Source organism: Phyllostomus discolor, chromosome 8 (genome assembly GCF_004126475.2).
Source record: "Phyllostomus discolor isolate MPI-MPIP mPhyDis1 chromosome 8, mPhyDis1.pri.v3, whole genome shotgun sequence".
Lineage (NCBI taxonomy): Eukaryota > Metazoa > Chordata > Mammalia > Chiroptera > Phyllostomidae > Phyllostomus > Phyllostomus discolor.
Window position 1 is genome coordinate 94,630,992 of NC_040910.2, and position 14,812 is coordinate 94,645,803.

At 38.8% G+C, this 14,812-nt stretch overlaps 1 protein-coding gene across 7 annotated transcripts in view; it reads right to left on the reverse strand.

Moving 5' to 3' along the window:
- Positions 1-14,812, reverse strand: part of ACACA (acetyl-CoA carboxylase alpha) — a 220,907-nt gene that overhangs the window by 151,707 nt on the left and 54,388 nt on the right. For all 7 annotated transcript variants that reach the window (XM_036033622.1, XM_028520093.2, XM_036033620.1 and 4 more), the window contains 5 exons: positions 5,352-5,502; positions 4,482-4,585; positions 2,210-2,291; positions 1,626-1,771; positions 625-775 (listed from right to left, as the gene is read on the reverse strand). In XM_036033622.1, coding sequence (XP_035889515.1) covers positions 625-775; positions 1,626-1,771; positions 2,210-2,291; positions 4,482-4,585; positions 5,352-5,502 — 634 coding nt within the window. The remainder of the gene's footprint in view (positions 1-624; positions 776-1,625; positions 1,772-2,209; positions 2,292-4,481; positions 4,586-5,351; positions 5,503-14,812) is intronic.

The window sequence follows — 14,812 nt, forward strand, 5'->3', positions numbered from 1 at the left end:
ATTGAGCATCTTTGCTTGCCATTTCCCATTAAAACTTATTCCATTCTCAAGCAATACCAATATGTACTTGCAGTTCCCTAAATATACCATGCTATCTTGCTTCTGTGCCTTTATTACATGGCTGTTCCCTTGCCTTTAAACATTTTTCCCTGTTCTTCTTCACCTAGTCAATTATTATCTCTCTCAAAACTAAGATTAAAGACCCCTTTCAGCAGGAAGTCTTCCCTTATTAACCACCCCACACTGATTTGGGTTAGGTGGTCCTCTGCATTCTGTGTCGGCTCTATAAGAATTCAGAATTTATTACTTGTTTGTTTTGTATTCCTCGTCTACCTATTATATATTTTTGTGTATAATTAACACCTAGCACAATACCTAACACACAATAAGTACTGATGCCTAGTATCTATTTTTAGAGCTAGAGATTCCTCATCTGTCAAAGAAAAATTATAAGCTTTGTATTTGATGTTGAAATCTTAAGGTTCCTAACCCTCATTAAATTAACTGATACTCTGTCCTGTCTATTTTCTATTTACTTTCAGTTACTCTTCAGTCCTAGCCCATCCCAGACAATCCCATTCCTACCTTCCCTCCCATGACCCAAAGCCCAATCAGCCCCCTGACCTCAATCTCAGCATAGCACTGGCCAGCAAACACATGGCCTCCATCCTCCACAATGTACTGGATTAACTTCCCAGCGGAAGGTGACCGCATCACTGAAGGGTCATTCTCCTTCTCAAACACACAGGTTTTATTGCCAATCGTGATGCGATATCTAGAAGATAAGTGGAAGTATGTAAGCCAATAAAGCACCTCAGGTTGTAACAGAGAGGTAGAATAGTGCCAATCTTAAAAAATATAAAAGAAAGAAAGAAGAAAGGAAGGAAGGGAGGAAGGAAGGAAGGAAGGGGAAAACTTTATTCCACACAAATACATGCACACAGGATATTCATTCCATCTTCATTTACAATGCCGAATAACAAAATTTGCTTCAGTAAGGGTCAGGGTAAATCAATTATGATATACCCATATAATGGAATGCTATACAAAACCATTACCAAAGGCAGGTACCTCTATTTTAAAAAAACACACAAAGATGATGATGATGTAATAGCTAACATTTCTTGAACCCTTACTATGTCCTAAGTACTAAACATTTTTTACATATGTTAATTCATTTAGCTGTCACAATAACACTGATTGTTAAGGAAAAAAATAAGATGCAAAACAGTAGCTAAATACTATTTTTATCTATGAAATATCTGTTTTTATCTATTTTTCCTTTAAAAGAAAAACACAGTATGTACATATAGTACATACTGTGTACTATACATACAAGTATGTAACTTGTAGATGTATAAAAAATTTCAATACACGAGAACTGTTAACAGTGGGTGCTTATAAAGGGAACTTATTTTTCATATCTACCCACATTGGAGTGGCAGAGAGACAATGTTTTCATTATAAACACTTTTAGTACTAGGGATTTTTGTTAAGTGCGTATATTATTATTTTTTAATTAAAAGAGAATACCAAAAAGACCTTGGAAAACCCCAAGAGCTAGTGACTACTGAGAGGAAAAGGTGATACAAGGGCCAACCACTGGCCCTCACGCAGCCACTCACCTATCCACTTCTTCCTTCATGTACGTGGTATAACTGCTGCCATCATAGGACAAGAGCAGTCCTCCATCACTCAGCCGATGCACATCCACCTCCACACAGGAGCCGTTCATGATCACCACATAGGAGTTAGGGGACTGCCGAGTCACCTGGGAAATGAAAACCACCGGGCACAAGTTAGTATCCCTTCAAGGTGGAGTCCCAGAAAAAAATTCAGTCAAAAATATAGGAAAAAAGGATCTATCAGAGGAAAAGGAAATTCATGGCACTGATGCCCTTGGCATTGGTGTCTGCGGGCAGGGCCCAGCCCTGCTTCAAGCAAACAGGGTGACCTTACATGCTTCCTGGTCAGGTTGTTCTGTTTCCTTAATCTCTTGGTTCTATATGTAACGTTGAGGAGCAACCAAAATATTTTCAGAAAACCATCAAATATTGCTTCTGGCTTTTGACACAAATAATGACTGTAATTTCACTAATACAGCCCTGCAGTGAACCAAACTTTCCCCCCTGTCTCTTGACCTACAGGAAGCAAGCTAACAAAGAGAGACAAAAAAATAAGGTATAAGCTTCAGTGGAGTTCAGCATACCTTAAGTACATATTTGACTCCCTCATAGATAAGTTCAACATCCACAGTGTTCAGAAGTGTATGAGCAGGAAGGACTTGACCCCTGAAAGAACAACAATGTGAGATACACTTACTTCTAAAAAGTTCTAAAAGTTTATAAGGCAATCTCAAATTTTATTGATTATAGCAATTCCTGGAATATCAATACTGGAAACAACCTAAATGACTATCAGTATTGGGCTGATATATAAATTATGAAAAAGCCATATACTGGAATATTATGCAGCTATTAAAAAGAAAAACAAAGCTTCTGTACTAATATAAAATATTCTCAAAATAATGAAAAAAGCAAGTGAAATTGTACAGAACAGTTTCAGAGTATGCAACCATTTGGGTTTTAGAAGAGTAGGAGTGGGAAGAAACAACTATTACATTATATATTTATATAAATGTACAATGTCCAGAAGGTTACAGAAGGAACTGGTATGTGGACTGACTAAAGGGAAGGAAACTGGATGGACCAGGAACAAAGGTAAGAAGAATTTTCATTGCATGCTTTTTGTGCCTTTTGAATTTGAACCATGTGAATATATTACCTGTACTTAAAAATAAAAACTAAACTTAAAGAAAAATGTCCCAGCACAACCAACCCTAATCTCCTCCTATCAACTGGGATGTTATTTGAGGTGTTAAAGAAAAAGCAGCAGGGTACGACTGGATGGAGAGGGAAAGACACTGCCAAGCAGGAAACATCACTAAAGAATATGATAACAATAAAGAGAGGCAGTGATAGAGCAAGAGGGGAAGGTTGTGAATAAATGGTGAATCCGGGCAAAGAATACACGGAAGTTGTTGAGAGTATCTATGCCACTCTTCTATAAGTCTGAAACTACTTCAAAATACAAGTATTCAAAATAACATTAAAGAGGAAGGGGAGCTTGTACAGGAGATTACGGATGACACATCTGTATACTAGTAGAAACCATTTAATGAGATAGGGACTGCATGCTATGAAATAGAAATCTGTAAGACTGGACTGGTAAAAAGGGGCCAAAGTATATAAGGAGTTAAAAGTCACACCTAGGGGTTTAGATTTCACATAAAAGGGTAAAATGAGCTTGTAAAGGGTTTAGCGCGTCAGAGTAACAAAGTGAAAGACATTTATCATAAGACTTGAATAACTGTGAAATCTTAGTCCAATTTCCTTTTCTGAATCCTCACCTGAGAACATGCTCACTGATTTTATAGAGAGAGGAAGGACAGAAATTTCAATGTGTGAGAGAAACATTAATCAGTTGCCTCTCATACATGCCCCAACCGAGGACTGAACTTGCAACCTAGGCATGTGCCCTGACTAGGAATCGAACCCACATCCTTTCAGTTTACGAGACAACACTCTAACCAACTGAACCATACGGCAAAAGCTCCCAGTTCAATTTTTTTAATTTTTCTTTTCTTCCTTTCGGATACCTCAAAAGGGAGCTGATGGAAGTCAACAACACAAGGAAACAAAGTGTCTGTGATCAAAGTTCTTTAAAATAATTAGACCTGCCCTGGCTGGTGTGGCTCAGTGGACTGAACACGGGCCTGAGAACTGAAAGGTCACTGGCTCCATTCCCAGTCAGGGCATGTGCATGGGTTATGGGCCAGGTTCCAAGTTGGGGGTCCATGAGAGGCAACCACACACTAATGTTTCTCTCCTTCCCTTTCTCCCACCCTTCTTCTCTCTCTAAAAATAAATAAATAAAATCTTTAAAAATATATATATATATATATATATAAAAACAATTAGCCCCTGGGACCATTCCTCTAGGGACTCAAAGGCAGAACTTAGTCTCCTGAATCAGTGTTAGAAATTAGTTTAGCCCCATACAGTCTGATCCTCTACTTGAAAAGACTTGAGAGGTTACCCTGAATATGAGCCTCAATTATTAATTCTTAAAAGGCGTTGCAAGTAAATATAAAATATTCAGGGTTCAATGTTAAAGAGAAACACCAGATTTCCTTCAGCAGGGATTAGAAAAATGTGATGCTTGTACTGGACAGAAAGTTTACTTCAGCAGGATTCTAACTGCAGTATAAGCTAATTTCTAGAATCTGCAGTAGAGCCCCAAATAATTTGCCATAAACTCCTACATCCCTTTTCTCCCATACCCATGGGCCAGTGAATAACAGGTAGCAGTAACAAGCTGCCAGAAGCAGGGAAAATAATAAATGGGTCTTTGAACTTCACTTCAGCCCTGTACTCAGGTCCACTGGTTAACTTGCACAACCTATGAGAAACAAAGCCCACCTTTCCAAGGAGTGAAGGAAGTTAGAGATGCTATTCCGCAGGCTCACATCAGCCACATGGAGAGCCCCACAGACAACTCCCAACAGGGTGTCAGGTCGCTCTGCCTGAAAGGAAGAAACACGGGGCAGATTAAAAGCATGGTTACTTGGACCATGGCCTCTCAATTTAAATCAGGCTCAAAGCTGCTGTGAAGATACAGCCAGCATGGAGAATCTCCATCCTTACTGCCAAAGTGATTTTTGACACAAAAACACATTTACTTTAGAATCTGAACAGAGGCCTCATTTGAAGAGAGATGAAAAACAACTCTCTCTAGGGTTTCCACTGAACGAATCAGAGAGCAGCTCAAATACGAGCCTTTGTCTGAAATAAACTCAAAAAGGTAAAAGATATTTGGCTACTGATAACCTCAAAGAAAAATAGTATATAAACAAAATTTGAACTTTCAGATAATTTAATTGAATCTAATGATTTTTAACAAAATCTTGGGTAATTTACAGTAGCTTAGCAATTCAGGAACGAGGGGTAACTCTGCTGATTTATATGAGGCCCTGCTCATCAGCATTTGTTAGACTAATGTAAGAGTTGTTAACTCTAAGCCAGATTTAACACCAAATGAGGAAAAGAAAAGATTTCAATCCCTCTGTGCCTCTCTGCAAACTACTATTACATATAAAATGACTGTGTAACACAGGCACAAGAACTCTCACAGTGCTAAATTACACTGGCTCCTAGATTTTTTTCCAAGTAGATCAAGAACCATTTACATTAGAATCAGATAAATTTTATCTAGTGACATAGACCAATCATACCACAGGCCTATAAAAACTCTACCCCAACAGCTGTTTGTGCAAATGGAGCAATACACACCTGTACTTTTTCTGCTATCAGTCTGTCCAGCCAGCCAGTGTCAATTCTATTCAACTGAAAGCTTTCAGTCTCCAATAATTTGATCAGGTATTCAACAGTAGTTCGAAAGTCACCTCGAATAGACAGCTCCTTCAAAGCCACCACCATGTTTCTGGGAAAAGAACAAAAGCGGACCTGTTTCAGCAACAAAAGTTTTAGTGTTTTTCAATCATTTTAAAGAATCGTTTCATTCCTTTGGAGTCTTAGGAGGGAGTGGAGGAAAGACAGTTCCAAGAACAAATAAGGATGAAAATATAAGTTGCTCATTCACATGCATTCCAGATGGGATAATTTATAGAAAGTCAGTACACTTATGAATTCTGACTGATACTACCATGAGTGCATCAGCAAATCACATGCATTTCATTACATGGAGTACAGGACAAATTATGCGCAGCCCTCAGCTTTCACTTACTAGGTTTCCATCATTCCATTCATTTGTTGATGGCTAACTGGAATTAGAACATAATTCTCCTCTCCTTACACCTTATTTATTTTATTAAGGTATAATTTACATATAATAAAATATACTTAAGTATACTGTCCAATGAATTTTCATTCATGCTCATATATTAACTTAAAGGTTTCCATACAATGAGGCAACTGGCCGGTTAGTCAGCTGTCAGCCTGACACTTCATGTGAGGGTGTTTCTGTTAGCAGCATTTCAGATGCCTGGGAAATGACTGCTCATTCCTTTTAGTATTCCTCAATTAAGTGTCAAATAATCCAATCTTAACAGAATTTCAAATACTATGGGTTTTTTTGTTTTGTTTGTTTTTTGGTATATTTCTGTCCAGTGTCTATCCCTCACAGAACAGGTCCTTACTTCAACAAATACTTACTACGCACCTCACAAAGTCAAGACACAAACTAGGCTCATAAGGGAGAGAGAATATAGACACGAGTGCCAGTAGAGAGAAATAAGAAAAGTGCTAGAGAGGTTCTAAGAAGAGGGAAAATCCACCTCTCTGTGATTTCATGAAGAATGTAGAATCTGACATGGGATACAAGTATAGCTGGGAATGTGACTGTGGTAGAAATAGGGTTCTAGGTGGTCCAGGCATTCTCTCAGACTAGAATATTCTTCACTTTTCCACCTCTACCTTCCTCTCTATGTCCTCTCTTGGCCTGGCTTATTTTCATATACTTTTTCTTAAGATTTTATTTATTTATTTTTAGAGAGGGAAGGGGGGCGAGAGAGAGAGAGAGAGAGAGAGAAACATCATTGTGCGGTTGCTGGGGGCCACATATACTTTTTAGAAATCAGTTTAGATGCCACTTCTTCCTGGGAAATCTTCCCGGACCCTCTCTAGACTGAGTTAGCTGACCCGGCTATATGTTCCTATAACATCCTTACATAACCCCACTATCATAGATAGCAACTTTACATTGTGTTTAATTGTTTATTTGCCTCCCTTCCTCTGGATTCTAAAGTTCCACGAAGGCAGAGACCCTATTTTTGTCGTTCTTTTATTGCCATAAACAGTAGATATTCAGCAAATATTTTTTTGACTAGAGTGAATGAATAAATGGATGGAATATCAAGAACAAAGCGAAAGAAGGAAGAAAATATAGGTTGTGTTCAGGGAACTACTGAAGCAGAGGGTATGAGGACAGGAACTAGTGGCAAATCCATTCATTTAACAAACATTTACTGAACACTTACTGTGTTCAGGGAATACAGCAGCAACAAAGTGAACATGGTCCTGTTCTCATGGTAGGGCTATTCTAGAGAACAAGAATACGATGAATGCTATGAATAAAAATATACATATATAAGAATAAAAATATGAGTATGAAGAATGTTATGAAGAAAAGAAGAAACTCTAAGCTGAGGAATGAACTTTTGGCATAAAGTCAAGAAGCAAAATCACTGTAAAGATCATATTTCTAATATTCTAAAAGGTAACGTAGTTAGCACCACACCTAGTTAGAAAAAATGTACAGAGCAGGTCAGGAAGTAAAGAGCAAGGCTTCTGGACTAGGTCATAGGACATGTCCTGTAGAAAATACTCAGTGGTCGGCCTAAGCAGAACTGTAAACCTAAACCCCAATCAACAAACACTACTTGGAGATCGTAACTGACTGAGGCAGACTGGGTGGGGTCTGTGTACACTACAGATCATGTTTCTTCCAAAGGAAGCAGCCACACACAGCTTTATTAACTTTCCCAAGTGCAATATAAAACCAATGTTGTTATTATCATCCCATTTTTAAAGAGAAGGCAGAAATCCATATATTTATTTTAATCTCCCAGTTTCTAAATACTGGGAATTTTAAAAACACAAACACTTTGTAAGCCAATCAAACACCTGTGGCTGTGATTAGTTGGAAGGTCACCAATTTGTAAACTCCAGCATAAACTTTCTTCACTGTGATTTTTTTAAAAAAGGGCAACTTTATATACCAGACAGCTTTTTGGTAGCATTGCTTTAAACTGGAAAAGCTACTTATAGAGACTTCCCTACTTCCAAAAACACTACTAAGACCCAACACTATTAATAAATACTTATTGATTACTACTCTATGTGTACAGTCCAGAAATCAAAGGAATGGTATTAAATACTTGATATAAGGAAATAGACAATTAAAAAATAGAATTAGCTCAATTTTGGATCCATATTCTAAAATATCTAAATGGTCAAAATTACCTCCTAGAGCCATACTTTTTAGGCTAGCAAATTGCGGTTTAGTATTTAATATTTATGTTTAATATAATATTAACAAATAACATTTATAATATACCAGTTATATTTGGATAAGCTATATGCATATTTTATAGTATACTGAGGTCTCTCATATAAGCAGTGGGGGCAGTTTCTTTATGTCCCTTATATGTGACAGTTTAATTTTATTACTTTGAATGACTATAGGACATTTACAGCTGTACTTTTATTTTGATGACTAATAACAGGTCTTCTCTATGATTTATAGGATGTCAAACTTTTGGTCAAGAACATACCTCCCTCCAGCAACATAAGAAAACAATTTCTTTAAAGCAATCAATTATATAAGTTTATCAAAAATATTTTATGGGAAGTTCCAAAGATGGCAGCTGAGTACATGGAAGCTGATTCGACTTGCTCCCGCCTCTGACCTGGATTTGCAGCTGATCTTCCGACAACCAACTTGGGCAATCAACAGAATCTTAGCAGATACGAAGTTCTGAGGCCAAAGAGTACAGAAGATGCTTTGTACCACCCAGCAAGGGGGTTTTATAAACAGAAAGGGAAATACCCTGTCCGTGGCTCCTGTTGCAGCTTTGGAGCTCCCTCGCCCCTTGGAGCAAGGGGCCTTAGTTCCATGCAGGGATCATCGACCCTAATCAGGGTAACCTGGGGAGACCCACTGAGTCTGTGAGACCCAGGCTACACACACAGTGTACAGTGCTCCCGCAGCTGAGGTGCCAACCTGGAGAGGGCTCAGACTACTCAAGTGACCAGGTTGTCACACCCAGGTTTGTCAGAGGCACCTGCAGGCTGCAGCCAGCCACAACTTTGAGAGACATCTCATTCCGTGGGGAGGTTGTATATGCAGAGATTGAGACACTGACTCAGCATTGTGGTACGGGTACAGCACAGAGACTTTAAAAGGCACTGAAAGGTGGCCAGGCAAGGACCTGGGCAGAGCTGCCCTGCCAGCAGGGACCAGATTGAAAATGCAGCAGTGGAGCGCCCTCCCCTTTTAGCTGTAGGGCCATAAGGATTCTTGCAGCAATATAGAGGCAAGTGGAGGCTATTGGCTCTCTGGTGGCAGGTTGTGGTGAGGTTCCACCACACCTGTGAAAATCAGAGATTGCAATTCAGCGTAAAGTGCTTCTGTGTTTTGGGCGTCAGGCTGAAGAGATCACAATACAAATTCAGATTAAGAGAGGAACCTAGAAAAATGGGAAAATTGTTTTTTTGACCCATTCTGAACTTTTCTCAGCCATGCCAAGTCATGCTGGATCTCCAGATCCTTTCCCACTGAATCCAACTGGGCCGGAGATTAGAAATTTGCACAACAAGGGTTTTCTGGGCCCTGCCAAGCTGAATTCACAAGAGGCTGCCTGGAACAGAGTTCTGGACTGCGCCTCCTGCAAAGGCTGTGGGATGGAAATTAGGTAAGAGTTAAGAGTTAGGCATCTGGGACACTTGGAAGCCAGGCAAACCACCCCACATAACACAGTCCTCTGGGAAGGGAAAAGTGTGCCCATCCCCCTCCTGCAGGGTTGCAGGCAACACCTCCAATGGGGAGAATCTGCAGAACAGTCCTGCCAGGTACAAGACTCCCCCACTAGGTGTATTTCCACAGGGACAGAGAAGGAGAAACTTCAAACAGGGACTCTCAAAATATGAGAATTTTAGAGGATATCACCTGGGAGCAGGATAGAGAGCTTCACCTCCTACTGAGTCTTAGACTGAGACAGAAAGTTTAGTCCCCACCTACAGTCTGGTCTTGCTCCAACCCCAATGGGAGGTTCTTTTGATCTATCTCCCGAAGTCCAGAGCTGCTGAGCCCAGTCCTGCAAAAGGGTAAGTTTAATGTACTCATCCTGAACCAAGAGTGAACCCCCTGAGGAAGCAAGAACCCAAATTGGCAAAGGGTCAGTTCTGCTTAGGGACTACTCTCCCCTCACTGAGTGCCCTACGGACTGCAATTACTACAGACTGATAGCCCTATTTCAACAGACCTGGTCTCAGTTTACAGACCTTCATCAAAAGGTTCTGGAGAAAACCCAGGCAACCACAGGGAAGGGCAGAGAGGCTGAAAGAGGGAGGCCAACCCCGGGAGCTTTGGCTCTTATACAGAGCTGCCATCAGCTCCAAGCAGGAAAGAGCTGACTCTTTTACATAGATTGGCCCCACATACAAAAGGACAGCCAACTCTTTAGCAACTATTCTCTCCTGGAAATAATCTGGGACAGACCAAGACGTGTGGCACATGGACAGAGGAAAACATCCACCATCTTCTCTGAAGTCTGAACAACTCCTCCCAAGGGACATCCAGAAGTTCCATCTTCCAGATTGTGCTAGATGTCCTATCGGAAACAAATGGGTCCGTGACCAGCCTAAGACTAATAGCAGGAGCGCAGATATAGGCAGGCGGAGGCAGTACCTGTGGTGCTTTCAGTCATTAGTTGACCCACCCCTGGGCCTTGTGCTGATAAGTCATCAGCAGTGCAGAGAAGCAAAAGCCCAGTCTGAAGGAGACGGCCACAGGGTATGAATCACTTGTACCTTCAAAAAGTCTCCCTAGAGCTAGATGTGCACAGTATCTGACATCGGCTTACACCAGCTTTGGACAACACCGGAGTTGTATCCAGAAGCAGAACCCAGCAGGCAAACACTAAACTCTGCTGAGAGGAATTCCACTTTGCTCTTTCCCATTTTTGCATTATTTTTTTCTCCCACACAGCTTTTTAACATTTTTTATTTTTCCTCAATTTTGTTTCTATTTTTCATTATATTTTAATTTCAGTATCTCATAATTTACTCTTCCCTTTTCTTACTCTATTTTGCCTTCTTCCTTCCCTTTCTTATTTTTCATTTTAAATTTTATTTTTCTCTTTTTTTGACATTTTATGGCAATTCCTTATTTCTATTGCTTACTCTTACTATTTTTTATTCTCTAACAATCATTTTTCTTTCCTTTAGTCATCATATGTTCTCTTTTTCTTTCTTATAATATTCCCTTTCCAACATTATTAATCTTTGCTCATTTGTCACCGATACTACTCATGTTGGGGGGGCAGTATTTTTGCTTGTGTGGGTTTTGTTTCCCGCATTGTTTTGCTTTGTTCTGTTAGCACCTGTACAACAGCATATGAGACGTGGTGCAGGTGGAGACTCTCAGTCAGTCAGCCAGCCAGAGGGGAGAACCCACCAATGAATGGGCCAGTAACAATCAAACCCCAAATACAACAGGAGAGCCCATATAAACTGTATAAAGGGCATCCCTAGAGCATCCAGCTCAAGAGATCAAGGAGACTACACCCCTGAGTCCCACAGGACTCCTGCCACATAAGGCCCTCCCACAAAGACAAGGGGTCAAATCTAATCAAGATCAATTTAATACATAGAAACAAACAAAAAGAGTCAGCTAAAATGGGAGACAAAGAAACAACCCCCAACTGAATGTAAAGGTGGAATCCCCAGAAAAAGAGCTAAATGAAACTGAAGCAAGCAATTTATCGGACATAGAATTCAAAGTAATGGTTATAAGATGCTCAAGGAACTTAGTGAGAACTACAAGGAACTTTATGGGAACTAAAAAAAAACTTAGTGGGAACTGTGTCAGCATGAAAAAGGACACAGACACTACGAATAAGAACCAAGTGGAAATGAAGACTACAATATCTAAAATGAAGAAGACACTAGAAAGAATTAAATGCAGGCCAGATGAAGCAAAGGATCAAATCAGTGAGTTGGAAGACAAGGTAGAAAAAAACACCCAGTCAGAGCAACAAAGCGAAAAAAGACTTAAAAAGAACAAGGATAGTTTAAGGCAGCTTTGGGGCAACATAATATGTAGCAATATTCACATCGTAGGGATACCAGAAGGAGAAGAAAAGGAGCAAGAGATAGAAAACCTATTTGAAAAAATAATAACAGAAAACTTCCCTAACTTGGTAAAGGAAAAAGTCATGCAAGTTCAGTAAGTATAGAGAGTCCCAACCAAGATGAATCCAAAGAGGCCCACTCCAATACACACCACAGTTAAAATGGCAAAATCTAAAGACAAAGAGAGAATCTTAAAGGAAGCAAGGGAGAAACAGCCAGTAACATACAAGGGAACTCCAATAAGACTATCAGCTGATTTCTCAACAGAAATAGTACAAGCCAAAAGGGACTGGCACAATGTATTCCAAGTAATGAAAAGCAAGGACCTGCAACCAAGAACATTCTATCCAGCAAGACTCTCATTTAAAATAGAAAACAAAAAAGAGCTTCACAGTTAAATTTTTTAAAAAAGGCAAAGGAGTACATCTCTATCAAACTAGCATTACAAGAGATGCTAAAGGAACTGCTTTAAGAAGAAGAAAAAAATAGAAAGGAATGCAGGTACAAAGGGTAAAAATGGCAATGAGTAAGTACCCATCAATAATAACCTTAAGCCCTGGCTGGTGTGGCTCAGTCAACTGAGCCTCGGACTGTTTAACCAAAGAGTCACAGGTTTGATTCCCAGTCAGGGCACATGACGGGCAACCACACATTGATGTTTCTCTCCCTCTCCCTCTAAAAATAAATAAATAAATAAATCTTTAAAAAATAATAATAACCTTAAATGTAAATGGATTAAATGCTCCAATCAAAAGACATAGGGTAGCTGAATGGATAAGAAAACATGGCCCACATATATGCTGTGTACAAGAGACACACCTGAGAACAAAAGATTTACACAGGCTGTAAGTGAAGGGATGAAAAAAAAAATTCCATGCAAATGGACATGATTAAAAAACCTGGAGTAGCAACAGTTATATCAGACAAAACAGACTTCAAAACAAGAGCCATAACAAGAAACAAAGAAAGTCACTACATAATACTTAAGGAAACGGTCCAACAAGAGGATATAACCTTTGTAAACATGTATGCACCCAATATAGGAGCAACTAAATATATAAAGAAAATCTTGGAGGACTTTAAAAAAGAGATCAATAGCAATCAGTCATTGTGAGGGATATTAACACCCCACTGTCAACAATGAATAGATCTTCTAGACAAAAAAAATCAACAAGGATAAATCAGCCTTAAAAGATACTCTAGATCAAATGGACTTAATTGATATTTACAGAATGTTGCGTTGACAAGAAGCAAAATAAACATTCTTATTAAACACACATGGATCATTTTCAAAGCTAGGCCACATGGTAGGACACAAAACAAGCCTTAAAAATTTCAAGAAAATTGAAATCATATCAAGCATCTTCTCGGATCACAATGGCTTGAGACTTGAAACCAAACTCAAGGAAAAAGCTCAGAAACATTCAAATATATGGATGCTGAATAACATACTATTAAATAATGAATTGGTTAACAATGAGATCAAGGAGGAAATCAAAAAGTACCGGGAAACAAATGAAAACGAACTTACCACAACCCAAAACCTATGGGACACCAGCAAAAGCAATTCTGAAGGGGGAGGTTAATAGAATTATAGCCCTACCTAAAGAAGATAGAAAAATCTCAAATAAACAGCCCTCCAACTAAAAGAACTAGAGGAAGAAGAACAAACACTCAGTGTGAATAGAATGAAGAAAATAATCAAGACCAGAGCAGAAATAAATGACATAGACTAAAAAATCAATTCAAAAAAATCAATGAATCCAAGAGCTGGTTCTCTGAAAAGATAAACAAAACTGACAAGACTTTAACCAAACTAATCAAGAAAATGAGAAGACCCATAGAAATAAAATCAGAAATGAAAGAAGAAAAGTAACAACTGATACCACAGAAATACAAAGGATTGTAAGAAATTACTATGAACAACATATACCAAGAAATTAGACAACCTGAGCAAAATGGATAAATTTCTAGAAACATACAATCTCCCAAAACTGAATCAGGAAGAAGAAGAAAACCTGAATAGACTGATAACAGCTATCAAAATTGAAGCAGTAATCAAAAAACACCCAGCACACAAAAGCCCTGGACCAGATGGCTTCACAGGCAAACTTTACCAAACATTAAAAGAAGAGCACACACCTTCTCAAACTATTCCAACTGATTCAAGAAGAGGGAAAACTCCCAAACTCTTTTTATGAGGACAGTATTATCCTAATTCCAAAACCAGATACAGACACTTTTTACAAAGAAATAAAATTACAGGGCAATATCTCTGATGAACATAGGTGATAAAATCCTCAACAAAATATTAGCAAACCAGATCCAGAAATACCTTAAAAAGGTCATACCCCATGATCAAGTGGGATTTATTCCAGGGATGCAAGGATGGTACAATATTCACAAATCAGTAAATGTGATACATCACATAAACAAAATGAAAGACAAAAATCACATGATCCTATCAGTAGATGCAGAAAAAACATTTGATAAAATAGCACCCATTTATAATAAAAACACTCAGGAAAACAGGAATAGAGGGAGCATACCTAAACATAATAAATGCCACATACAAAAAATCTATTGCCAACATCATACTTACTGGGTAAAAATTAAAAGCATTTCCCTTAAGATCAGGAACAACACAAGGGTGTCTGCTTTCACCTCTCTTATTCAACATAGTACTGGAAGTCCTACTCCAACAATCAGACAAGAAGAAATAAAAGGCATCCAAATTGGAAAGGAGGAAGTGAAACTGTCATTATTCACTGACAACATGATAGTATACAGAGGAAACCCTATAGGCTGCACCAAAAAACTACTCAACCTAATAAGTGAATTCAGCAAAGCGGCAGGATAGAAGTCGATGGCATTTTTGT